At 37.7% G+C, this 27,608-nt stretch overlaps 3 protein-coding genes and 1 long non-coding RNA gene across 5 annotated transcripts; 3 read left to right on the forward strand and 1 right to left on the reverse strand.

Annotated features, from left to right (window-relative positions):
• Nucleotides 1–251: 251 nt before the first annotated feature.
• Nucleotides 252–12,277, forward strand: LOC149038354 (fibroblast growth factor receptor 4-like). 2 transcript variants are annotated; one of them, XM_089184631.1, is made up of 17 exons: nucleotides 252–905; nucleotides 2,473–2,531; nucleotides 3,107–3,186; nucleotides 3,910–4,027; nucleotides 4,471–4,809; nucleotides 5,090–5,365; nucleotides 6,150–6,476; nucleotides 6,914–7,062; nucleotides 7,440–7,758; nucleotides 8,284–8,394; nucleotides 8,880–9,067; nucleotides 9,491–9,613; nucleotides 10,103–10,170; nucleotides 10,260–10,300; nucleotides 10,981–11,080; nucleotides 11,549–11,648; nucleotides 12,072–12,277. In XM_089184631.1, the coding sequence occupies exons 3-17, from the start codon at nucleotides 3,169–3,171 to the stop codon at nucleotides 12,126–12,128; spliced, it is 2,334 nt and encodes a 777-aa protein (XP_089040757.1). In that variant the 5' UTR covers nucleotides 252–905; nucleotides 2,473–2,531; nucleotides 3,107–3,168; the 3' UTR covers nucleotides 12,129–12,277. The 2 variants fall into 2 exon arrangements, with proteins under 2 accessions (XP_089040757.1, XP_089040758.1); XM_089184632.1 differs by lacking the exon at nucleotides 2,473–2,531 and having other exon boundaries at nucleotides 767–905.
• A 222-nt stretch (nucleotides 12,278–12,499) lies between these two features.
• On the forward strand, nucleotides 12,500–14,617 carry LOC149038355 (uncharacterized). The gene is made up of 2 exons (XM_089184640.1): nucleotides 12,500–12,972; nucleotides 13,107–14,617. The coding sequence occupies exons 1-2, from the start codon at nucleotides 12,627–12,629 to the stop codon at nucleotides 13,541–13,543; spliced, it is 783 nt and encodes a 260-aa protein (XP_089040766.1). The 5' UTR covers nucleotides 12,500–12,626; the 3' UTR covers nucleotides 13,544–14,617.
• A 702-nt stretch (nucleotides 14,618–15,319) lies between these two features.
• On the reverse strand, nucleotides 15,320–16,281 carry LOC149038356 (uncharacterized). The gene is made up of 2 exons (XR_016180359.1): nucleotides 16,054–16,281; nucleotides 15,320–15,669 (listed from the first exon to the last, which is right to left on the reverse strand). It is a non-coding gene; the product is annotated as an uncharacterized LOC149038356 (long non-coding RNA).
• Nucleotides 16,282–16,371: 90 nt separating this feature from the next.
• LOC149038357 (fibroblast growth factor receptor 4-like) lies at nucleotides 16,372–27,553 on the forward strand. Its single transcript, XM_089184641.1, has 17 exons — nucleotides 16,372–16,512; nucleotides 18,326–18,405; nucleotides 19,135–19,252; nucleotides 19,696–20,034; nucleotides 20,315–20,590; nucleotides 20,942–21,125; nucleotides 21,411–21,553; nucleotides 21,993–22,141; nucleotides 22,518–22,836; nucleotides 23,362–23,472; nucleotides 23,959–24,146; nucleotides 24,570–24,692; nucleotides 25,182–25,249; nucleotides 25,339–25,379; nucleotides 26,060–26,159; nucleotides 26,628–26,727; nucleotides 27,151–27,553. The coding sequence occupies exons 2-17, from the start codon at nucleotides 18,388–18,390 to the stop codon at nucleotides 27,211–27,213; spliced, it is 2,340 nt and encodes a 779-aa protein (XP_089040767.1). The 5' UTR covers nucleotides 16,372–16,512; nucleotides 18,326–18,387; the 3' UTR covers nucleotides 27,214–27,553.
• Nucleotides 27,554–27,608: the final 55 nt, after the last annotated feature.

The raw sequence follows: 27,608 nt of genomic DNA on the forward strand, positions 1-27,608 counted from the left end.
GCTTTTGCAGTGGCACAAGTTGATCCTTGTCAGCTTCATACATGCGCGTGTAAAGGTCGTATTCGTCCTGGAATTAAAATTCCTAAGGTTATAAGTGTTAGGGTGACGGTTATTAATCAGTAATTTTATCTTGATCCCCGATACTTAATCTCCATCAAAGCCGACGGGAGGTAACCTATCGGCAGGTCTTTTTGCTAAAAAATTGTCAACGATAATAATAATAAAGTTCGGATATAAAGCGCGCTGTCATTGGTTGAAAGGGCGTGCTCTATGAGAGTATAGAGCATAGAGCTGAGCTAAAGCTGTCACGCCATCTGCCAAATTATACCATGTTCGACCTTTTCCGGAACTTCTTTTTAGCTTTTTTCCGGTAAATGAAAGTGAAATTTCGGAGCAAGCGAGCCGGCAAGTAGCAACAGAAGAACCAAACAAAGGTTTGTAAACATACCATATATCATGTTCATCAAGTCGTCATTTTACAGTTGTAACTTATTTGCTTCGAGTATGGTGTCAGGTATGGGATAATCGTATTGGCCGACATTTTCCATTTCCTAAATACTGAAGTTTTTTATGTCTATCGCATATGATCGTTTTCCGCCATCTCAGTACGTAGCGAAACCAGATGAAAATAAGCATATGTTTTGAAAGTTGACCATTTGCTATTTATTTATTCGAATCCATTTTAATTTGCTCATTCAAGTTCATTTAGCTTAGCTCGATATAGGTAACTCTAGACTAAACATCACGCAAACCAGTTGCATAATCCAGGATCCGTGCCCGATTAGAGGCTGTGTCAATAGATTGACAGCACCAGTTCATCTCAGCAGCCATTTGCGTCATAAGGAAAATGAAACTCGGGGTAGAAAAATGTCTATACTGCTTAGTCAATGGAAGAAGAGCGTAAGGTAGGACTTTTCTCAGTTTTGTCACTTTTTTTTCCACCTTATTGAAGTTTGTTTACGGTTGAATTCAGGAACTTGACTCGAAATTTTAACTTCCGCTGTCGCACCCAAACGTATGAAAGGCGTAGATTTCATGACATACTAGTTTGTTGTAGATATCCCGATTACCCTTTTCTAGTACTTTAAACCCGACCAGGCATTCGAGATTATTAGGCATTTAGAAAAGGGTTATCATCGTAGGATGACGTTCAACAAATACATAACCCTATGTTTTCCGACACGCTACAACAGTTGATATACTACTTAGTCTATATAGAATCGTGAATTTTTATTCCCTGGAATATTCTTTACAATTGTGAGCTATAGTTATTCTCCTATGGAAAGCAAAGTGTTGTTTTGATCGATTACATAGTAAAATTAAATGGGTGAGTCAGTCAAGGATAATGGCCGACATGCAACTGAAGCGGAACTCGTTGGCACGTAGTGAATTCGAAGCGTGACGCACATGAACCACTTTCAAGATTTATCGATTACACGTCATGTTTACTTATGAAAGGTGAAAGAGAGCCGTTAACTGTAATTCTGGAAAGCATTGACGGAACAACTTTTTTTTCCTCTAATGGAATGAAATAAGTCCAATGATATTTCAAGATCGGTAAATTTCATTTGGTAAAAAGCCTCACATGTTTACCTCTGCGGTAATGAAAATCTTCGAGGAAATAAAGGGCAATAATAAGGACAAATATCAGCGGATTACCGGACTTGCAATAAAACAAATATGGTCTGAATAAATAAAATTTTATTATTATGGTGTAATATTAGCTTGGACGGCTTCTGAAATCATGTCCGTACATATATCTTTTAAATGTAACTTCGGTACCTCTCCAATGGCAATAGTTGCGAGGACCTTTGCGGCAATTTTGTATTGAATTTGCTTTATACGCTTACTTTGTTAAGTCGAGACTTGACTATTAAGCACAAGCATATTATTTTCTTGGTTAGCTCTGAAATAAAGGACTTTTTCCTTCTAGCACACGTCTAAGTCATTTTCAGCTTAAAACTTCTGTACCCGTTTTTCTTTACGCGTCGTTACGAACTATTGTACTGTAGAGAGAAAACATAAATATTTAAAGTTCCTTGATGGGTCTTGTAACTTGTTTCGCTTCAAATTGAATTCTGAGAGTGTTAGACAGGTGGTTTGCTGAAAAACAAATAACAACAACGAGTAGCATAAATACAAGTTGATTTGCATGTGTAGTTTAAGTCTTTTAAGAGATCCATTAGCCAAGTTGACTTAGTGCAATTTTTATAATTTCGACGCTTTTTTATTGAATTTAGTATTTATTTAGATTTAAGATATACTTATTAAGATTTTATTGTTATTAGTTTTTTTTTTAACTCTTAACTTTATTGTGTTTGTGGAATACCTTTAAATAAGCTGGCGTGCTTTCACAGACCCCGATTTCGGTTCCGTCTGTGAAAGCACACCATTATTGTAGCTAAGAGTATTTTCACAATAAACTCTTATTGTATTGTATTGTTATGATCTTTTGTCTTTGGAAATCTCCAGAGTGATGTGTATATTTTCGCAATTGTACCGATGTCTAGAAGCATATTCAAAACTTAAAGGTAATGAATAATTTTTTGTTAATGATCTTTTTTTTCTTTTTTCACTGTTTGGTGTCTTGATAGGGGCTCCAATAAACTTAAATTATTTGATCCTAGAATCTGTTAAACTTGAGACTCGACCGAATCTCAAGGATTCGTGGCATTCTGCCGAGTAAATTTAATTTTGATCTAAGGGCAAATAATTCAATATATCTATGGAAATATACATCAATTTAGAATGTCAGCTTATATTCAAATCCGGCAACACACTGCTTTTAGAATTTGTCAAAATTAATAACCCACCATTTTATTTAAGACAACAACGTTATTGTCTTCCTTTTCGCTCATTTTAAAAATCAAATTGGGTCCTCTTAAATGTTTGTCGCATGTCTTTCAAAACTTTCAATCGTCAATCTGACTCATTGATCATAGAAAAGAAAGACATCACAGATACTGAACGTGTAGGTTAACCACAAAGGTAGCCACAGCAATTATGCGCAAGATACCTTGCCAAAATTGCCACTCCAAAACAAACGGATACACTAAAGAGTTTGATGTGGCTGGGGGAAAAACCGTTTTGTATTCTCTTCTCACAGCGTGAAGACGCAGATACTTGTGGAAATCTGACTAAAGCATACAAAGACAACAAAGCTTTAAGATGCCAATGCGCCAAATGGTAAGTCAAATCGTATTCATTGTGATGCGACCAACTGCAACGGATTAGCAACGAGTGAAAGCTATCGTGGGGACCATATTAATTTGATCCGCTTATTTTCGTTTTCTTTTGCATATTTAACTGACCACCTTTGTCTTAGTGTCCTGCGAAGCTCAGCTTTTAATCTACATGAAACAGTAAATTGATGGACCCCTGTCCTCACTCTCTTTTTTCAATCTCTCTCAAACCTGGTTAGATTCCCTCGGTTGTTTTGCAAAAATCGTATCAATAAAGACCGAGTTCGAGGGTTTATATCAACTACCTTCTGGTGTGACAGGTCAAGACAGAGAATTACTTCATTTGCTTTTAGGGAAATGATCTTGACAGGTGTACCCAGGATTAAGTGCAACGTCAAGAATTCATTGCTTCAAGGCTTTTCACAAAGAAAATTAGACTGACACTTAACAGCTCATTTCCTATCAACTACTTCCTGCCTCAGTGATGGGTCTGAAATGCGATATGAGTTTCCAAACATAAGTTATGGGTTCAAAAATTCACTTAGCTTTTTATAGAGGCGAGGTATCTCGGTTGCAAAGATATAGAAAATATGCTTAGTAATACCCCAACTTGTACACTACTTTTAACTTGTCGTCGACCACAATCGGTACAACTTTCGTGCTTCTGTCTCTGAACAACTTCATACAGAATGAACTGTATCTCACATCCGTAGTTTGTGGTTTTCAGGATTTGACCAGAATCAGCTGTAAAATGCCATTGGTTATATGTGTAGTTTTATTCTTACTTGAGAACCAACTTGGGGCTTTGGGAGACAGATGTAATCCAGCTGAAGAAGCGACTAAACGTAAGTTCTTACAGTTTAAAGTACCCGTCAATTTTTTCAACCGTTCTGAGTTTACTTCAAATATCTTTGAAATCTCCTCGTTTTGATCAAGTCCAGCCATGGCTTGATATGATACTGCAGCAGTCAACCTGGAAAAAACATCATTTGAAATTTTAATGATTAATGTCTAGGTTAGCAAACGGTAATAGAAAGAAATCAAAGAAATCTTAGTACCAATAATTCCTGACTTTATGGCTGGATACTTCCAAGGACTAGAAGAGTAACCATTGACCGTAACCACATATTTATATTCCGTTTATTGTCCATCTGACCATTAAAAGTGTGGTACTGGGTCATTCACACAACTGCGGACCATAATAGTCTTATTCCATGTTCTTTTATTTCTGGTAGGTTTATCTTGGCATGGAGTCTTGAAATTCTTGTTTTACCTACTTTTATTTTAGCAACCTCAGTCACGCCAACTGTGGAAATGAACAACTTGGAATTCCCGAATGAGCACGTTCTTCCAACGGGCTATAATATAACAGTCGTTTGTACAAGCAATCATCCAGCTCTCTCGAATCATAAATATTACTTACCCTACTGGATGCAGTATTTTTTCAACGATGTCTACGAGAGAGAATTGAGTTGTGGTGGTGGCAATAGTGACTCACATTACGAACGTTCAAAAGTGTGCAAATACTTTATTCAAAACGCCACCGAGGATAACTCCGGGAATTATACCTGCATCTCAAGAAATAGTTATGGCTGCACAATGAAAACGATGGCGTTGATGTTTAAAGGTAACATTTCGTATTATTTGTTTCTTGTTATACATTATAACAAAATAATGAAGTAGTTCACATTTAGTTTGGTATCTACATGACATTTCATGTCGGGTAAAACTTATATTGTATAATTTTCACTAAAAAACCACGAAGATGCATCAATTTGAATTGACGGGTAAATTGAAAACCGCTGATAACAATTTCATATCATATCGGTCTTGAAGGAAAGTGTGTAATTCGACTTGTTTTCTTTAATTTTAAATTTTTGAATTTTGTTTTTCTTGTTTAATCATAGAGCCATCACCTCCGTTGCTTACTCATCACCAGCCTCGTGAAGTCGTCTATCTAAAATCGAGTAAAGCCAAACTCAGCTGTAATGCATCAGGTGTTCCCCTTCCCTCCATCACCTGGTTCAAAGACGGTAATAGCCTTTCCAGTTCTTCTGTGATAGGATCAAAAAGTTATTCAGTATTGAATTTTGAATCTGTACACCCTCATGACCAAGGACAGTATTGGTGCGAGGCAAACAGCACAGAGGGGCAGAGCAGATCAGCTCCTGTAAATCTAACAGGTATTGAAACATTTCACTTTTTTGAAAGACCATAATAATGTTCAAATACTGAGATGTTTTTAAAGATAATGATCATATCCTGTATGCAGGACATAACTACACGTGTACTTATGAATATAATTTTGCGTTTGCTGACTTTCTTCATATCTTTGTAAAGTGGGACAATTACAACATGGAGTCCCTGACGGATTCTGTGGACCGTCGAATGCTTGGGAACAGTTTTCCAGTAGGCTACGGTGGTTCTTAAAACCATTATATAGTGGTAATGCTTCTGAAAGACCACATGTAACGGTTGCCGAGAGTGTGTATGTTAAAATCTCGAGCTTAAGGGACTGGTCATAACTATTGCCTAAAGGGGAGGGGGAGAATTTTAGTTGTGTCACAATAAAATTTACCTTATTCACAGGGGACATCAAAATGTGGTAAGAACATCAGTGACACACTCGGCTGCGCCTCGTGTGCCACTTTTTTGTTCTTACCACATTTTGGCGTCATCCGTGATCTATCACTGAACAGACGCACGGCAACTTGGAATCTATTTGTTAAATTGATAGTAGTTCTCGGCCAACGAGCGCACAAGAATTTCTAAAGTTATGGTAAAAATATTCTTATGTTCCTCCCTCCTCCTCATTGGCAGGTGGCTCGAAGTGAATTCTCTATAGTCCCCCCTCTCAAACTCTTTTGGTGGCAACTGATCCCCCTTCGTGTCAACTAAAAAAATGTGATCCCCGGGTGTCTGGACTATTCAGTACAGTGTTTGTGTAACCGTTGTTGTTACTTTTAGTGGTGTGGAAGCCAGTGTTCTCCATTCATCCCCAAGACACAGCTGTGTATCTTGACGATGATGCCACCACCGTGACTGTTAATCTCTCGTGTGCAGCAAATGGCTCCCCACTTCCCGTCATCAGTTGGTTAAAAAACAACTCCAAAGTTGATGATGATGCAGTGATTCGAAGTCAAAACATCTCCATCCTCACTGTTGTAATCAACGAGGGGACAGAAAAGCACTTTAGATATCGTTGCGTTGCTAAAAACTCGTTGGGAAACATAACTTCCCAGGAAGCCACACTGATGATCGCAAAACGCGAGGAGGAACGTTCACCTATGAAGGGTAAGCTTACAGCTCAGATTCACAAATAAGATATCGGACCATAGCGGAAAGTTACGAAAAGATCAAATTTCCTTTGTTTTAGGTACAAAGAATGTTTTCCAAAACTTCTTCGAAAGCTTAGGTTGGAATATCGGCTTGAATTAAGTTAGAGTACTTTTTTTTTGCAAAAGCCGTGACGCTAATTAAGCGAAATGGATATACCAAAATCAATGCGATCTAAAACCTAGAGTTTGGATTTTATTTATTGATAGGAGACATCTTGAACATCCTTGTTTTCAGTTTTTTTATCCAAGGGCTACTTCAGTGACTATGGGCATTTTTTTTTTGAAAGAAAAATCACCACCCTTTTAATTAACCGTGTGCTTTACTTGTGCTTTATATCTAGCATAGTATTTTTTATACAATTGAACAATTTTTGCTAAATCTCGCAATTTTAGCTGATACCGGAACAGTCACCAAAGAAAATTGGTCCGCAATCATTTGGTCCACCGCGATAACCGGGGCTTCAGTTCTTATTTTCATCATAATTCTGTTCGTTATCAAGAGGAGAATGGAAAAGAGATCAATCTACCTACTAGACAAGAAAGTAGGTATTTAAATCGCTAAATCATCGCCTTTTCCTGTTTTCCCAATAATTATCCCGAGACTACACAGGTTTTTCCTCACTAAGAGCTGGTCCTGCCATTGATTCGCATCAAATTTTCAATGAAATGCAAAACTGAGTAGACAATCTGGACTTGTTCAGCTTTATTTTCTCGCATTGAGTTTGCACACATTTATTTTGATCCCTAATAGCCTTCTTTTGATTTACCTTTGTTGTGAAATTTGTTATTAATTTAGTTTCGGTTTTATCGAGGTCAACAGAGATGGGCACGATAAAAAAAATCCGCCCTTTGGTGTACACATTAAGGTCTTTTAAAAGCATACTGGTGTGATGTAATCTGTGTCATTTCTCAAATTTAGGTTTTTAGAAGGACACAAGAGGCTTTTGAGATAAAAATCACGAGCACAAACGATACGATAAATCAGTTACGAAACAGCCAGTCTGCATTAACCGATGATGGTCAACACACGGATCCATCTACTATTGACGAAAACGAAGTAGTTGGAAACGAAATTTATTTGCAATTAATGGCAGTTGACAGAAACTGGGAGATCCCCCGGGATAGATTGACTATTTCAGAAGAGAAACTTGGCAAAGGAGAGTTTGGAGAGGTTAAGAAAGGAGTTTACCTAAGAACTGATGGAAATGAACTTCCAGTGGCGGTGAAAATTCTTAAAGGTTGATAAATTAATCCATGTATTTGAGATTAAAATGATCGAAGATATATCTTTCAGAGGGTGTTTACGGAAGATAAATCTCACCTGTCCTTAAATTTCCAGCCTAGGATTAATATTATCGTTAAGCATGATAGCCTCTACGAGTAATAATAATAATTAAATAATTTATGAACTTACAAAGCGCATGCTACATGAAATTAAAGTAATTCACAGTAAAGGTCGGAAAATGAAGCGCAGCAGACATGTTGACAACAATCAACCTTAAATTGTGTTAATAATGTTAGTGATGACAAAGGACATGATATCAAACTGGACAGCAAATGACAGAATTGAAACCTAAAAAATTGGGGACGTTTTTCAAGATTTGTGTTTTGCGGCGTGCCAACTTAAACTTAACGTCCAAGCCCTAAGTGATAAGAACGTCATACATACCTTTTGGTGGAAAAAAACTCTTAGAGCAGAAGGGAACCAAATATTTGGCCACAATATCATAAAGTTAGTTTTCATACCACGTATTCTTTGACAGATAACAAAGACAGACAGCAGCGAATGGCGCTAATCAAAGAACTGGAGACACTCATCCAAGTTGGTCGCCATCCGAATATTGTCAGTTTGGTCGGAGCTTGCACCTTTGAAGGTAAGGGATCGGCGATTCAAAAAGTTACGGCGAACGTTGGAGGGCAGGTTGTGTCAATGAACATTTGTGTAGCGGAGATGGAAATAAGATTTAACAAAAAACAATTGTACTGTGGGTGCAGAGCCTTCGTCTTATTTCGATGATTTAGGGAAAGTCTTCATCTCTAGCCCAGAGGTTTTAAAAAGTATGCAGTAAGATGAATTTCGATAAACCGATTTCAAACTCACTGAATCCAAATTAAACTTAATTAATTCGTTTTTGATTCACCGGCACACATACCTTTAAATGAAAGATATTTCCAAGAGACTAGTTTTTCCATGGTAATGTAAAAAATGATGTATCGATTTAATGATTGATTTGTGTTCATTGATGAAGGGATCATTTTGGGCCATCACAACAAATCCAATGAAGTTTTCTGGAGTCAGCAGTGCAGAGTGATGTTTCAGAAGCACTGTAAGTTTTCAACGTTTCTTTTTCACCTCCAGAGCCTCTTTGCATCGTCATTGAATTTGTCTCTGGTGGAAGTCTTGATAAATTACTTCGAAGCAGTCGCTTCCATAATCAACAAGTTGATCCAACTTATGTTAACATATGGTCAAGGCTAACAGAGAGAGAATTATTGAGGATTGCTTCAGACGTCGCTAGCGGCATGAGCCACTTGGAAAGTAAACAGGTTTGTTCATGGATTCGTGAGTGAGGCGCATTTTCTTGCTGGATATACTTTTGGTAACAGTTTTATTAAATATATTGTCGGGAAATGCAAACTAAATAGTTGCGGACTACAAGCGGCGAAATGCAGATGGTACGTACATAGAGTGGTGCGAAGGAAAAAAAATCCCAAGAGAAATGCGAGCGAAAGAGAAACGAGATTAAAAAAGGTATAAACGGAACATTACAAGCCAAAAAATGTAAACAAAGTAATGCAAAATCCAACTAAGTTAACAGAAATGACAGATAAAAATGGTTTCGCACAATTGACGGATAAGAATTGAGGAGAAACGATTCCTGATGGTGGTTATAGAGATAATGACACTTACATAGGTCCGCATGGCATGACTAGATAAGTAGTACTTAATTTCGTTTATCTGTGATTCAGTGCATTCATCGCGACTTGGCGTGCAGAAATGTTCTTGTTGGAAAAGGGTTGGTAGCCAAGGTGGCTGATTTTGGAATGGCACGTGACGTATCCACAGATGGGCAGTACATCAAGACAACAGAGGTATATATTTTACTTATTGCTCAGAACGATCTTAATGACTGGAACTCCGACAGCTGAGTGGAACTCTACAGAATTTTAAACTCACGCATTAACTCACTTTGGGTGGAGAGCTGGTTTGCCAGCATAACTCACAATCCTTAACAAAATATCTATTGGTTCCTACCTTTTCACAACGGTCATAATATAACCGACGAACCACACTGAGAGACTTCACTTTATTGATGAATCTTCTCTGAACAGTCAAAAGGAAAGTCAAGTGATTACGGTACTACAACGTTCGATATCACCATTACGGCGAAACTGAGATGGGACTCAGTTCTCTCAAAGCAGATTTGCCACAATAAGATTACAATGAATTTTTCTGAGGGTTGCCAAACCGCCAGTCTGTACTCTCGACAACACTCATCGCGATCAATAAAATTGTATGCCATAAACAATTTCTTCCGAGAAGTAAACATTTGTGAACTAACTTACGAAACTTTATCTTAGGGACGAGTTCCATGGTTATGGATGTCTATGGAGGCGTTAAGGGGAACTTGTACAATAAAGGGAGACGTGTAAGTTATCGGTATTTCCAAGCTGAAATTGGATTACGATAAAGACTTACAATTTCCGAGCTTTACTATTATATTATACTCCTTTCTAGGTGGTCATTTGGAGTAACCCTTTGGGAGATAGTTACTCTCGGTAAGTAAAAGCCCTATTGATAAAATTTCGTTTAAAATTAAATTATTGATATCGTAACCAGGAAGAAAAAAAACTAGACACTCTCCACTCTCCCTTAATCCCAATTTTCTAAAATAGTTTAGTCTGCGAGCAGGCCGTCATTATTTGCGCTGCAGGACGCGCCTTTCTCCTCCCGCGAGAATACTTGAGACGAGTTAGGGAGAGGTTTACCGGGGGTACGGCATCAGTGCAAGACAGTTTGTAGACCTCTCGCCGATTTATGTTTCTCAAGGTCTCTAACTTTCCCAAGGGCGAGGAAACGCACGTGCTTAAGTTCTGATAACAAAGGCTTGCCTTTAGGTTAAAATACGTATGGGATTGGGACCCGAGTTTAATGCCATCGATCAGTGATGCAAGTGGCAGAAAATGGTGTGGAAAAATCGAAATCGAATTATCAAGATTCTCTGATAAAATTTTCTAGCATCCAAGTTACATCAAAAAGGATTTTATTACCCAGTAGTTTTACTTAAGGTTGGCCATGACGTTTCTCGGCACGAGAGGATCTTCTTCTGATTTTAGCTAACGTTTTAATTGCATATAGATCCTTAGTTGAAGGGTACTAACTTATACTGATAGACCTTTTTCATCTTATGAGATGGAGGGTATTACCATCCAACTGCATTTGATCCTTCTATTTCTAGGGGAACTACCGTACACGGGTATCAAAGGCATTTTAGAACTTTACGAATTGCTGGAGGATGGAACAAGATTACCAAAACCACTGCATTGTTCGGATGAGCTGTAAGTCTGAGACATTTAGCCTAGATGTATGTTTGTCAAAAGATGTCAGTTTTTTCTCTCATTCTGCATCTTGTCTTAATGTAATAAGTCATCATGTGCTTTTATTTCACCTATCATCTTTTTTTCCCTTCAAGTGACTAATCCACGCAAAAATTTTATTCTGAATAACTCCTTAGTGTCTTTATCATTCATTTGCGGAAGTGGAGATAACAATCCCCATTTTTGATCATTTCTAGGAAGACCACATATAACCATATTGAAGAATTTGACTGTCAGCAAATGCTTGATTTCAGTATTTCAATGCAACCACACAATCAAGCGTACTTTACTGAAAACTTCTGTTGCAACTGTAGATTATAAAAGCAAGCTTTTATTTTTTGGGGTCTAAGTTTGGTACAACAAAAATTAAGAACCGTTTTGAGCTTTAAGCCATTAGGTTGATACAGTGTTTTCTGTGTTACATTTCAGTTATAGCATCATGTTAGGCTGTTGGCAGAGGAACCCTGTCGAGCGTCCATCATTTGAACAGCTTTATGAGATGTTGGAGGAACTTTTACAACGCGAGACCGTGAGTGGGCCCATAAAGCTTAGTTGATATTGATGGTTTTCTTCCCGTTTTCTGAATTTCATCGCTGTTTTGTTTCCATTTCCAATAATGAGAGGGGACATACAATAATTAGCAAAATGATAACGATAGCTCATTTGTCTGAGGTTCCTCGAAGGAATGAAGCAAACTAACATGGTAGAGTATTGCTTCCAAATTTTTTGGTTAACCTACGGTCGACTTCCCATTTTTGTCGACAGTTAAGCTACAGAATGTGTTTTAACATTCAATTTGGGCAGTAGGAGCTTCCTTTGATACCATGGGAAAGGCATCATCCTCTCATTCCAGGCCTTGTGTATCAAGGATGAGGAAAAAACAAGTCTGGTCAGTCGGAAGAATTTTAAAATCATGCATTTCAGAAAGTCTTTGTTCTCTTCACTTTTTCAGAGAACATACATCAATGTCACTTACTTCGAAGAGCAAAACAAAGAGGAAGCTACTTAGATATGAGTTTACTTTACGTTCAACACAAGTGGAAGACGTTGCCATGAAAGAGCAAAAACGAAGATCGAAGATTTTGTCTCCTATTAAACGTAGATGGACTTAAGGGGGCATTCTGGTCAAAAAAAATTAAAAATCTTTATTTTTTTCGAAAATGTTTTGATGGCCTCTTTAGTTGGGCAAATCTGTCTAGTTTAAAGTTTTGATGTCAGTTTTTCCACTTCCAGTTTGCGAGTCAGTAAAAAATGAGGTTTTCTTAGCCTTGTTTTTTTGTTGTTTTTCGGTTTCCATAGCAACGGTTTCAAATTTTGCGTTATTTTTGCTATCGATGCGTTATAACTTGTTAAAACACGTTCCTACGGTCTGGTGTGACTAGAGTCCGTTCCACAGGTACAATCTTTTCGGTTCTAAGCTAGGTTACTAAGCCAATTCGGCTCTCGGCCAAAACTCCGCATTGCTCCATAATACTTTCGCATTGCTCCATAATATTTTCGAATTACAATGCCAAAAGAAGGACGCAAACAGGCTGTTTTAAGGAAAAATGTTTCGAAAAAGCGAAAAAGTGGTTTCAGAGGCACTTCAGTCCATGATTTTAAGCGCCAGAATAAAGAGAAACGGCCAACAGTAGGAGTTACTTTCGTCGATGAAGACGATGTGGTCAGCGAGCTAATTCCACCACCAGCTGAGCCTGCATCTTCCAGAAAGATTCGAGTCTCTGAGACCGAAAGCCTCTCAGACGAGAATTCCTATAACGCTTTCGAGTCAGCAAATGGTTATCGCCTTGTTAGCATGGATAGCTTAAGGAAATTTTGTAACAGGATTCATTCACACTCTACATGCTCTTCAGGTGAGTCTAGAGCTTTATCACATACACGTGTAATCTGTATGTAACGTATCTATCTTTCTAGCTACAATCTGCTCAACTTAATAGCTATGTTATGAAGTTTCTTAACTGTTTATTTTTTTTTTTGGCTGTTTTAGGCCATGTTGAGTTAGAAGAAGACTGTACAAGTAGATTTGGCTTGAGCAGTTCCATCTATGCCAGGTGTGATGAATGTGGAATGTCAGAACTACTTGCTACTGGATACCACAAATCTGATGCCACATTACCAAATACTATCCAAGGAAAAGATTTAAATCGGAGAGTTGTTTATGGTGCCTTTGAAATGGGTTTAGGAAGGGAAGGAATAGCCAAACTCTGCGAAATGTTAGATATGCCTTTCAGTATTTCAATTGATACATGGTATAGACATGAGGATGCTCTCTTAGAAGCCCACACTGATGTCGTCCGAGAAGAACTGGCCAAGAACAGAGCTGAAGCTAGAAAACTTGCATTTCTAGAGATGGGTGAGGAAGATAACAATGAGAATGCAATAGCTGAAGTACCAGTGAGTTTTGATGGCACCTGGTCCAGGTGAGGCTATTCTGCCAATCACTGTGTAAGCTTCGTAATATCAGCAGCATCTGGAAAAGTTCTTGACTTTGAGGTCATTTCTAAAGTCTGCACTCAGTGTAATCAGAAAAAAGCCAATTGTACACAAGAGGCATTTGAGGATTGGTTGCAAACTCATGACTGTCAAGGCAGCTATGGTGGTTCCAGTCCAAAGACCAGGTCATGTTGAAGGCTTGGACTGAATGTGGGGGACCATACAAGGAAAGAATTTAAGAGGAGAGATTCTAAAAGAGTAAAACAGGCTGAGGCAAGAGTGGACAAACAGTACAAGAACTACAGAATCATTAGGAGGCAGGCAAAACAAAGGGATGAAGAGCTGAGGTCCAACCGGGAAGGTGTGACATATGAGGCGGGAGGCTTCAATGATCTTGGACTGAACAGTGGACCATCAAGAAAGAGAAAAAAAAAATGAACAGACATAAAAACCATTCCCTGGTGACATTTACTGCTGTTTGATATAGTATTATGGTGAAATATCAAAGCAAATGAGTAGTTGAGAGAATGGAAGTCATTTTCATTGTTTTTTCTCTTTTACAAATGTTTAAGGCTATTTTCTGAAAAATGGCCATTTTTCCTACTGCCGGTACTGCCCCCTATTTTTTTGTTTCTTAGATTTAAGGTATGTTTGTCAAACTTGGCTCAAGTGTTTAACATATAGACTACTACAACTTAATGGGACAAAATTAGACCATATAAAATAGAAGCATATTTACAGGCAAAAACATAAACTAAATGTTCATTTGGTTGCCATGACAACAATATCTGCCGTAACCAAATTTTGCCCCATTAAGTTGTAGTCCCTTTTATATAGAGTTGATGTGCCAAACATAAGTTTATTTGACTGCATTTTCATTAGAAACAAAAGGGGGCAGTGTATCAAGTCTAACAATAATATTTTATTTTATAAGGTTAATAATTAACTTCAGAAATGCATGGTCAGCAATTTAAGATCAATATTGAAGAAAGCATAATCAGGTGCCTCTTTGGTGAAAATGTGAGCCATTTAGGCTAAATTTTGAATTTTTTATGAATTTTAAAAGTTGTGGTCACAATCGTCCTAATTTTAGACCAGAATGCCCCCTTAAGGCACAAGCCGCCTGTTAACCCTGCCATTATGGGGATGGGTGTGTAGTGAGAGTGTGTGCGTGGGGGTGTGTAGTGGGGGTGTGCGTGGGGGTGTGTGTGGGGTGTGTGTGTGGGGGGTGGTGTAGAATGACAGTTTGGCTGTTCGAGTAAACACTTATATGATAACTTTTCCTTGTGATTTTTGGGTTAATTAAAATCCAAGTTGCATAGTTGGCAATGCATAAACTTTAAAATGTAGATGTGAGTCAATGAAATTCGGCGATCTTTAGAACAGTCAACCAGTAGAGATTTAATCAATTCGGGGCTCCGAACTGATTAAATCTGTTTTGTACTTTGAGGTATCGTCCCTTGGCGATGATAAACTCGTAATTACAAAGGTGTATCCTTGTTTTAATTTTAGTTGCTAATTTTGCTCATTATCATACAAAATAATATGAACAGTTTGAAATTCAATTTCAACGTTTTATTATCTTCTTTTCTTGAACACATTTTTTTATATGGGAATCACAAGTATGACTTATTAACTTTTTATTAATTTACACAGATTATCTTCAAAAAGATGATCATAGCTCATTGTTACATAAAAAGAAAAACTTGTAGATGCGATAGATGATGCAAAATAATGCCTCTTTTTTACATTATTGGAAATTTGACAAGGTGTATTACAATCTACAATAAATCTAAATAAAAATTAAATAACGGTCTGGGCTCTTGGAGGTTAGTTAGTTCAAATCACTTTCCACCTTTGCCTTTCTTTGTGGATTTCTTTGATTTTCCTCGCATGAGTTTTCTGAACTGGTAACTTCTCCAAACAGTTTGTATAACTTCAGCGGCTTGGTTCTGCTTTCTCTCCTCTTCCATCTTTCTCGCTTTCTCCTCTTCCGCGACACGTCGCTCCTCGATAATGGCGTCGTATTGTTTTTCTAACATTGCGAACCGCTCTTGCAGTGGCACAAGTTGATCCTTGTCAGCTTCATACATGCGCGTGTAAAGGTCGTATTCGTCCTGGAATTAAAATTCCTAAGGTTATAAGTGTTAGGGTGACGGTTATTAATCAGTAATTTTATCTTGATCCCCGATACTTAATCTCCATCAAAGCCGACGGGAGGTAACCTATCGGCAGGTCTTTTTGCTAAAAAATTGTCAACGATAATAATAATAATAAAGTTCGGATATAAAGCGCGCTGTCATTGGTTGAAAGGGCGTGCTCTATGAGAGTATAGAGCATAGAGCTGAGCTAAAGCTGTCACGCCATCTGCCAAATTATACTATGTTCGACCTTTTCCGGAACTTCTTTTTAGCTTTTTTCCGGTAAATGAAAGTGAAATTTCGGAGCAAGCGAGCCGGCAAGTAGCAACAGAAGAACCAAACAAAGGTTTGTAAACATACCATATATCATGTTCATCAAGTCGTCATTTTACAGTTGTAACTTATTTGCTTCGAGTATGGTGTCAGGTATGGGATAATCGTATTGGCCGACATTTTCCATTTCCTAAATACTGAAGTTTTTTATGTCTATCACATATGATCGTTTTCCGCCATCTCAGTACGTAGCGAAACCAGATGAAAATAAGCATATGTTTTGAAAGTTGACCATTTGCTGTTTATTTATTCGAATCCATTTTAATTTGCTCATTCAAGTTCATTTAGCTTAGCTCGACATACGGGTAACTCTAGACTAAACATCACTCAGACCAGTTGGATAATCAAGGATCGGTGCCCGATTAGAGGCTGTGTCAATAGATTGACAGCACCAGTTCATCTCAGCAGCCATTTGCGTCATAAGGAAAATAAAACTCGGGGTAGAAAAATGTATATACTGCTTGGTCAATGGAAGAAGAGCGTAAGGTAGGACTTTTCTCAGCTTTGTCACTTTTTTTCCACTTTATTGAAGTTTGTTTACGGTTGAATTCAGGAACTTGACTCGAAATTTTAACTTCCGCTGTCGCACCCAAACGTATGAAAGGCGTAGATTTCATGACATACTAGTTTGCTGTAGATTTCCCGATTACACTTTTCTAGTACTTTAAACCCGACCAGGCATTCGAGATTATTAGGCATTTAGAAAAGGGTTATCATCGTAGGATGACGTTCAACAAATACATAACCCTATGTTTTCCGACACGCTACAACAGTTGATATACTACTTAGTCTATATAGAATCGTGAATTTTTATTCCCTGGAATATTCTTTACAATTGTGAGTTATAGTTATTCTCCTATGGAAAGCAAAGTGTTGTTTTGATCGATTACATAGTAAAATTAAATGGGTGAGTCAGTCAAGGATAATGGCCGACATGCAACTGAAGCGGAACTCGTTGGCACGTAGTGAATTCGAAGCGTGACGCACATGAACCACTTTCAAGATTTATCGATTACACGTCATGTTTACTTATGAAAGGTGAAAGAGAGCCGTTAACTGTAATTCTGGAAAGCATTGACAGAACAACTTTTTTTTCCTCTAACGGAATGAAATAAGTCCAATGATATTTCAAGATCGGTAAATTTCAGTTGGCAAAAAGCCTTACATGTATACCTCTGCGGTAATGAAAATCTTCGAGGAAATAAAGGGAAATAATAGGACAGATATTAGCGGATTACCGGACTTGCAATAAAACAAATATGGCCTGAATAAATAAAATTTTATTATTATGGTGTAATATGCGCTTGGACGGCTTCTGAAATTATGTCCGGACAAATATCTTTTAAATGTAATTTCGGTACCTCTCCAATGGCAATAGTTGCGAGGACCTTTGCGACAATTTGTATTGAATTTGCCTTATACGCTTACTTTTTTTAAGTGGAGACTTGGCTATTAAGCACTAGCATATTATTTTCTTGGTTAGCTCTGAAATAAAGGACTTTTTCCTTCTAACACTCGTTTAAGTCATTTTCACCTTAAAACTTCTGTACCCGTTTTTTTCGCGTCGTTACGAACTACTGTACTGTAGAGAGAAAACAAAAACATTTAAAGTTCCTTGATGGGTCTGTAACTTGTTTCGCTTCAAGTTGAATTCTGAGAGTGTTAGACAGGTGGTTTGCTGAAAAACAAATAACATCATGGAGTAGCACAAATACAAGTTGATTTGCATGTGTAGTTATGGTCTTTTGTCCTTGGAAATCTCTAAAGTGATGTGTATATTTTCGCAATTTTGCCAATGTCAAGAAGCACATTCAAAACTTAAAGGTAATGAATAATTTTTTGTTAATGACCCTTTTTTTCTTTTTTCAATTGTTGATGTCAATAAACTTAAATTATTGGATCCTAGAATCTATTAAACTTAAGACTCGACCGAATCTCGAGGATTCGTAGTATTCCGCCGAGTAAATTTAATTTGATCTAAGGGCAAATAACTCAATATATCTGTCCATTCTGTTTAAGACAACAACGTTATTGTCTTCCTTTTCGCTCATTTTGGAATCAAATTGGGTCCTCCAAAATGTTTGTCGCATGTCTTTCAAAACTTTCAATCGTCAATCTGACTCATTGATCATAGGAAAGAAAGACATCACAGATACTGAAAGTGTAGGTTAACCACAAAGGTAGCCACAGCAATTATGCGCAAGATACTTTGCCAAAATTGCCACTCCAAAACAAACGGATACACTAAAGAGTTTGATGTGGCTGGGGGAAAAAACCGTTTTGTATTCTCTTTCCACAGCGTGAAGACGCAGATACTTGTGGAAATCTGACTAAAGCATACAAAGACAACAAAGCTTTAAGATGCCAATGCGCCAAATGGTAAGTCAAATCGTGTTCATTGTGATACGAACCAACTGCAACGGATTAGCAACGAGTGAAGGCTATCGTGGGGACCATATTAATTTGATCCACTTGTTTTCGTTTTCTTTTGCATATTTAACTGACCACCTTTGCCTTAGTGACTTACGAGGCTCAGCTTTTAATCTACATGAAACAGTAAATTGATGGACCCCTGTCCTCACCCTCTTTGTCAATCTCTCTCAAACCTGGTTAGATTCCCTCGGTTGTTTTGCAAAAATCGTATCAATAAAGACCGAGTTGGAGGGTTTATATCAACTACCTACTGGTGTGACAGGTCAAGATAGAGAAATACTTCATTTGCTTTTAGGGAAATGATCTTGACAGGTGTACTCAGGATTAAGTGCAACGTCAAGAATTCATTGCTTCAAGGCTTTTCACAAAAAAATTAGACTGACACTTAACAGCTCATTTCCTATCCACTACTTCCTGCCTCAGTGATGGGTCTGAAATGCGATACGAGTTTCTAAACATAAGTTATGGGTTAAAAAATTCACTTCGCTTTTTATAGAGGCGAGGTATCTCGGTTGCAAAGAGGCAAGATATAGAAAATATGCTTAGTAATACCCCAACTTGTACACTACTTTTAACTTGTCGTCGACCACAATCGGTACAACTTTCGTGCTTCTGTCTTTGAACAACTTCATACAGAATGAACTGTATCTCACATCCGTAGTTTGTGGTTTACAGGATTTGACCAAAATCAGCTGTAAAATGCCATTGGTTATCTGTGTAGTTTTATTCTTACTTGAAAAACAACTTGGGGCTTTGGGAAGCAGATGTTTATCAGCTGAAAAAGCGGCTAAACGTAAGTTCTTACATTTTAAAATACCCGTCAATTTTTTCAACCGTTCTGAGTTTACTTCAAATATCTTTGAAATCTCCTCGTTTTGATCAAGTCCAGCCATGGCTCGATATGATACTGCAGCAGTCAACCTGGAAGCAACATCATTTGAAATTTTAATGATTCATGCCTAGGTTAGCAAACGGTAATAGAAAGAAATCAAAGAAATCTCAGTACCAGTAATTCCTGACTTTATGGCTGGATATTTCCAAGGACTAGAAGAGTAACCATTGACCGTAACCACATATTTATATTCCGTTTATTGTCCATCTGACCATTAAAAGTGTGGTACTGGGTCATTCACACAAATGCAGACCATAATAGTATTATTCCATGTTCTTTTATTTCTGGTAGGTTTATCTTGGCATGGAGTCTTGAAATTCTTGTTTTACCTACTTTTATTTTAGCATCCTCAGACAGGCCAACTGTGGAAATGAACAACTTGGAATTTCCGAATAAGCACGTTCTTCCAACGGGCTACAATATAACAGTCGTTTGTACAAGCAATCATTCAGCTAAATCGGATCATAAATTTTACTTACCCTACTGGATACAGTATTTTTTCAACGATGCCTACAAGATAGAATTTAGTTGTGGTGGTGGCAATAGTGACTCACATTACGAACGTTCAAAAGTGTGCAAATACTTTATTCAAAACGCCACCGAGGATAACTCCGGGAATTATACCTGCATCTCAAGAAATAGTTATGGCTGCACAATGAAAACGATGGCGTTGATGTTTAAAGGTAACATTTCGTATTATTTGTTTCTTGTTATACATTATAACAAAATAATGAAGTAGTTCACATTTAGTTAAGTGTCTACATGACATTTCATGTCGGGTAAAACTTATATTGTATAATTTTCACTAAAAAACCACGAAGATGTATCAATTTCAATTGAAGGGTAAATTGAAAACCACTGATAACAATTTCATATCATATCGGTCTTGAAGGAAAGTGTGTAATTCGACTTGTTTTCTTTAATTTTAAATTTTTGAATTTTGTTTTTCTTGTTTAATCATAGAGCCATCACCTCCGCTGTTTACTCATCACCAGCCTCGTGAAGTCGTCTTTCTAAAATCGAGTAAAGCCAAACTCAGCTGTAATGCATCAGGTGTTCCCCTTCCCTCCATCACCTGGTTCAAAGACGGTAATAGCCTTTTCAGTTCTTTTGTGATAGGGTCAAAAAGTTATTCAGTATTGAATTTTGAATCTGTACACCCTCATGACCAAGGACGGTATTGGTGCGACGCAAACAGCACAGAGGGGCAGAGCAGATCAGCTCCTGTAAATCTAACAGGTATTGAAACATTTCACTTTTTTGAAAGACCATAATAATGTTCAAATAATGAGATGTTTTTAAAGATAATGATCATATCCTGTGTGCAGGACATAACTACACGTGTACTTATGAATATAATTTTGCGTTTGCTGACTTTCTTCGTATCTTTGTAAAGTGGGACAATTACAAGATGGAGTCCCTGATGGATTCTGTGGACCGTCGAATGCTTGGGAACATTTTTTTTCCAGTAGGTTACGGCTACTACTAGTTGGCAACTGATCCCCATTCGTGTCAACTAAAAAAATGTGATCCCCGGGTGTCTGGACTATTCAGTACAATGTTTTGTGTAACCGTTGTTGTTACTTTTAGTGGTGTGGAAGCCAGTGTTCTCCATTCATCCCCAAGACACAACTGTGTATCTTGACGATGGTGCCACCACCGTAACTGTTAATCTCTCGTGTGCAGCAAATGGCTCCCCACTTCCCGTCATCAGTTGGTTAAAAAACAACTCCAAAGTTGATGATGATGCAGTGGTTCAAAATCAAAACATCTCCAGAAGAAACTAAAATCAACGGATTGCCACCCCCTGAAAGATATCATTCCTGTCCAAAAGACATATCTACACAATCTCAGGAAAAAAGGCTGCGCGCGCCCGAAAATTAATACACAGCGCTTTATGAACACATTTGTAAATAGGTTGATATTTAAGCTCCATTTATTGTAATGATATACTTTTTAATTCATAATATGTATGTAGATTTCTGTAGTTTTTTCAATTCATTGTAACATAAGATATGTAGTTTTATCTTATGATGGAATAAAGACCAAAGACCAAAGACATCCTCACTGTTGAAATCAAGGAGGGGACAGAAAAGCACTTTAGATATCGTTGCGTTGCTAAAAACTCGTTGGGAAACATATCTTCCCAGGAAGCCACACTGATGATCGCAAAACGCGATGAGGAACGTTCACCTATGACGGGTAAGCTTACAGCTCTGATTCACAAATAAGATATCGGACCATAGCGGAAAGTTACGAAAAGATCAAATTTCCTTTGTTTTAGGTACAAAGAATGTTTTCCAAAACTTCTTCGAAAGCTTAGATTGGAATATCGGCTTAAATTAAGTTGGAGTACTTTTTTTTTGCAAAAGCCGTGACGCTAATTAAGCGAAATGGATATACCAAAATCAATGCGATCTAAAACCTAGAGTTTGGATTTTATTTATTGATAGGAGACATCTTGAACATCCTTGTTTTCAGTTTTTTTATCCAAGGGCTACTTCAGTGACTATGGGCATTTTTTTTTTGAAAGAAAAATCACCACCCTTTTAATTAACCGTGTGCTTTACTTGTGCTTTATATCTAGCATAGTATTTTTTATACAATTGAACAATTTTTGCTAAATCTTGCAATTTTCTAGCTGATAACGGAACAGTCACCAAAGAAAATTGGTCCGCAATCATTTGGACCACCGCGATAACCGGAGCTTCAGTTCTTATTTTCATCATAATTCTGTTCGTTATCAAGAGGAGAATGGAAAAGAGATCAATCTACCTACTAGACAAGAAAGTAGGTATTTAAATCGCTAAATCATCGCCTTTTCCTGTTTTCCCAATAATTATCCCGAGACTACACAGGTTTTTCCTCACTAAGAGCTGGTCCTGCCATTGATTCGCACCAAATTTTCAATGAAATGCAAAACTGAGTAGACAATCTGGACTTGTTCAGCTTTATTTTCTCGCATTGAGTTTGCACACATTTATTTTGATCCCTAATAGCCTTCTTTTGATTTACCTTTGTTGTGAAATTTGTTATTAATTTAGTTTCGGTTTTAATAAGGTCAACAGAGATGGGCACGATAAAAAAATCCGCCCTTTGGTGTACACATTAAGGTCTTTTAAAAGCATACTGGTGTGATGTAATCTGTGTCATTTCTCAAATTTAGGTTTTTAGAAGGACACAAGAGGCTTTTGAGATAAAAATCACGAGCACAAACGATACGATAAATCAGTTACGAAACAGCCAGTCTGCATTAACCGATGATGGTCAACACACGGATCCATCTACTATTGACGAAAACGAAGTCGTTGGAAACGAAATTTATTTGCAATTAATGGCAGTTGACAGAAACTGGGAGATCCCCCGGGATAGATTGACTATTTCAGAAGAGAAACTTGGCAAAGGAGAGTTTGGAGAGGTTAAGAAAGGAGTTTACCTAAGAACTGATGGAAATGAACTTCCAGTGGCGGTGAAAATTCTTAAAGGTTGAAAAATTAATCCATGTATTTGAGATTAAAATGATCGAAGATATATCTTTCAGAGGGTGTTTACGGAAGATAAATCTCACCTGTCCTTAAATTTCCAGCCTAGGATTAGTATTATCGTTAAGCATGGTAGCCTCTACGAGTAATAATAATAATTAAATAATTTATGAACTTACAAAGTGCATGCTACATGAAATTAAAGTAATTCACAATAAAGGTCGGAAAATGAAGCGCAGCAGACATGTTGACAACAATCAACCTTAAATTGTGTTAATAATGTTAGTGATGACAAAGGACATGATATCAAACTGGACAGCAAATGACAAAATTGAAACCTAAAAAATTGGGGACATTTTTCAAGATTTGTGTTTTGCGGCGTGCCAACTTAAACTTAACGTCCAAGCCCTAAGTGATAAGAACGTCATACATACCTTTTGGTGGAAAAAAACTCTTAGAGCAGAAGGGAACCAAGTATTTGGCCACAATATCATAAAGTTAGTTTTCATACCACGTATTCTTTGATAGATAACAAAGACAGACAGCAGCGAATGGCGCTAATCAAAGAACTGGAGACACTCATCCAAGTTGGTCGCCATCCGAATATTGTCAGTTTGGTCGGAGCTTGCACCTTTGAAGGTAAGGGATCGGCGATTCAAAAAGTTACGGCGAACGTTGGAGGGCAAGTTGTGTCAATGAACATTTGTGTAGCGGAGATGAAAATAAGATTTAACAAAAAACAATTGTACTGTGGGTGCAGAGCCTTCGTCTTATTTCGATGATTTAGGGAAAGTCTTCATCTCTAGCCCAGAGGTTTTAAAAAGTATGCAGTAAGATGAATTTCGATAAACCGATTTCAAATTCACTGAATCCAAATTAAACTTAATTAATTCGTTTTTGATTCACCGGCACACATACCTTTAAATGAAAGATATTTCCAAGAGACTAGTTTTTCCATGGTAATGTAAAAAAATGATGTATCGATTTATTGATTGATTTGTGTTCATTGATGAAGGGATCATTTTGGGCCATCACAACAAATCCAATGAAGTTTTCTGGAGTCAGTAGTGCAGTGTGATGTTTCAGAAGCACTGTAAGTTTTCAACGTTTCTTTTTCACCTCCAGAGCCTCTTTGCATCGTCATTGAATTTGTCTCTGGTGGAAGTCTTGATAAATTACTTCGAAGCAGTCGCTTCCATAATCAACAAGTTGATCCAACTTATGTTAACATATGGTCAAGGCTGACAGAGAGAGAATTATTGAGGATTGCTTCAGACGTCGCTAGCGGCATGAGCCACTTGGAAAGTAAACAGGTTTGTTCATGGATTCATGAGTGAGGCGCATTTTCTTGCTGGATATACTTTTGGTAACAGTTTTATTAGATATCTTGTCGGGAAATGAAAACTAAATAGTTGCAGACTACAGGCGGCGAAATGCAGATGGTACGTACATAGAGTGGTGCGAAGGAAAAAAAATCCCAAGAGAAATGCGAGCGAAAGAGAAACGAGATTAAAAAAGGTATAAACGGAACATTACAAGCCAAAAAATGTAAACAAAGTAATGCTAAATCCAACTAAGTTGACAGAAATAACAGAAAAAAATGGTTTCGCACAATTGACGGATAAGAATTGAGGAGAAACGATTCCTGATGATGGTTATAGAGATAATGACACTTACATAGGTCCGCATGGCATGACTAGATAAGTAGTACTTAATTTCGTTTATTTGTGATTCAGTGCATTCATCGCGACTTGGCGTGCAGAAATGTTCTTGTTGGAAAAGGGTTGGTAGCCAAGGTGGCTGATTTTGGAATGGCACGTGACGTATCCACAGATGGGCAGTACATCAAGACAACAGAGGTATATGTTTTACTTATTGCTCAGAACGATCTTAATGACTGGAACTCCGACAGCTGAGTGGAACTCTACAGAATTTTAAACTCACGCATTAACTCACTTTGGGTGGAGAGCTGGTTTGCCAGCATAACTCACAATCCTTAACAAAATATCTATTGGTTCCCACCTTTTCACAACGGTCATAATATAACCGACGAACCACACTGAGAGACTTCACTACATTGATGAATCTTCTCTGAACAGTCAAAAGGAAAGTCAAGTGATTACGGTACTACAACGTTCGATATCACCATTACGGCGAAACTGAGATGGGACTCAGTTCTCTCAAAGCAGAATTGCCACAATACGATTACAATGAATTTTTCTGAGGGTTGCCAAACCGCCAGTCTGTGCTCTCGACAACACTTATCGCGATCAATAAAATTGTATGCCATAAACAATTTCTTCCGAGAAGTAAGCATTTGTGAACTAACTTACGAAACTTTATCTTAGGGACGAGTTCCATGGTTATGGATGTCTATGGAGGCGTTAAGGGGAACTTGTACAATAAAGGGAGACGTGTAAGTTATCGGTATTTCCAAGCTGAAATTGGATTACGATAAAGACTTACAATTTCCGAGCTTTACTATTATATTATACTCCTTTCTAGGTGGTCATTTGGAGTAACCCTTTGGGAGATAGTTACTCTCGGTAAGTAAAAGCCCTATTGATAAAATTATGTTTAAAATTAAATTATTGATATCGTAACCAGGAAGAAAAAAAACTAGACACTCTCCGCTCTCCCTCAATCCCAATTTTCTAAAACAGTTTAGCCTGCGAGCAGGCCGTCATTATTTGCGCTGCAGGACGCGCCTTTCTCCTCCCGCTAGAATACTTGAGACGAGTTAGGGAGAGGTTTACCGGGGGTACGGCATCAGTGCAAGACAGTTTGTAGACCTCTCGCCGATTTATGTTTCTCAAGGTCTCTAACTTTCCCAAGGGCGAGGAAACGCACGTGCTTAAGTTCTGATAACAAAGGCTTGCCTTTAGGCTAAAATAGGTATGGGATTGGGACCCTAGTTTAATGCCATCGATCAGTGATGCAAGTGGCAGAAAATGATGTGGAAAAATCGAAATAGAATTATCAAGATTCTCTGATAAAATTTTCAAGCATCCAAGTTACATCAAAAAGGATTTTATTACCCAGTAGTTTTACTTAAGGTTGGCCATGACGTTTCTCGGCACGAGAGGATCTTCTTCTGATTTTAGCTAACGTTTTAATTGCATATAGATCCTTAGTTGAAGGGTACTAACTTATACTGATAGACCTTTTTCATCTTATGAGATGGAGGGTATTACCATCCAGCTGCATTTGATCCTTCTATTTCTAGGGGAACTACCGTACACGGGTATCAAAGGCATTTTAGAGCTTTACGAATTGCTGGAGGATGGAACAAGATTACCAAAACCACTGCATTGTTCGGATGAGCTGTAAGTCTGAGACCTTTAGCCTAGATGTATGTTTGTCAAAAGATGTCAGTCTTTTCTCTCATTCTGCATCTTGTCTTAATGTAATAAGTCATCATGTGCTTTTATTTCACCTATCATCTTTTTTTCCCTTCAAGTGACTAATCCACGCAAAAATTTTATTCTGAATAACTCCTTAGTGTCTTTATCATTCATTTGCGGAAGTGGAGATAACAATCCCCATTTTTGATCATTTCTAGGAAGACCACATATAACCATATTGAAGAATTTGACTGTCAGCAAATGCTTGATTTCAGTATTTCAATGCAACCACACGATCAAGCGTACTTTACTGAAAACTTCTGTTGCAACTGTAAATTATAAAAGCAAGCTTTTATTTTTTGGGGTCTAAGTTTGGTACAACAAAAATTAAGAACCGTTTTGAGCTTTAAGCCATTAGGTTGATACAGTGTTTTCTGTGTTACATTTCAGTTATAGCATCATGTTAGGCTGTTGGCAGAGGAACCCTGACGAGCGTCCATCATTTGAACAGCTTTATGAGATGTTGGAGGAACTTTTACAACACGAGACTGTGAGTGGGCCCATAAAGCTTAGTTGATATTGATGTTTTTCATCCCGTTTTTTGAATTTCTTCGCTGTTTTGTTTCCATTTCCAATAATGAGAGGGGACATACAATAATTAGCAAAATGATAACGATGGCTCATTTGTCTGAGGTTCCTCGAAGGAATGAAGCAAACTAACATGGTAGAGTATTGCTTCCAAATTTTTTGGTTAACCTACGGTCGACTTCCCATTTTTGTTGACAGTTAAGCTACAGAATGTGTTTTAACATTCAATTTGGGCAGTTGGAGCTTCCTTTGATACCATGGGAAAGGTATTATCCTCTCATTCCAGGCCTTGTGTATCGAGGATGAGGAAAAAACAAGTCTGGTCAGTCGGAATAATTTTTAAATCATGCATTTCAGAAAGTCTTTGTTCTCTTTACTTTTTCAGAGAACATACATCAATGTCACTTACTTCGAAGAACAAAACAAAGAGGAAGATAATTGGATATGAGTTTACTTTACGTTCAACACAAGTGGAAGACGTTGCCATGAAAGAGCAAAATCGAAGATCGAAGATTTTGTCTCCTATTAAACGTAGATGGACTTAAGGTGCAAGCCGCCTGTTAACCCTGCCATTATGGGGAGAGGTGTGTAGTGGGGGTGTGTGCGTGGGGGTGTGCGTGGGGTGTGTGTGGGGGGTGGTGTAGAATGACAGTTTGGCTGTTCGAGTAAACACTTATATGATAACTTTTCCTTGTGATTTTTGGGTTAATTAAAATCCAAGTTGCATAGTTGGCTATGCATATACTTTAAAATGTAGATGTGAGTCAATGAAATTCGGCGATCTTTAGTCAACCAGTACAGATTTAATCAATTCGGGGCTCCGAACTGATTAAATCGATCTGT

Source organism: Pocillopora damicornis, chromosome 10 (genome assembly GCF_964200805.1).
Source record: "Pocillopora damicornis chromosome 10, jaPocDami1.2, whole genome shotgun sequence".
Taxonomy (NCBI): domain Eukaryota; kingdom Metazoa; phylum Cnidaria; class Anthozoa; order Scleractinia; family Pocilloporidae; genus Pocillopora; species Pocillopora damicornis.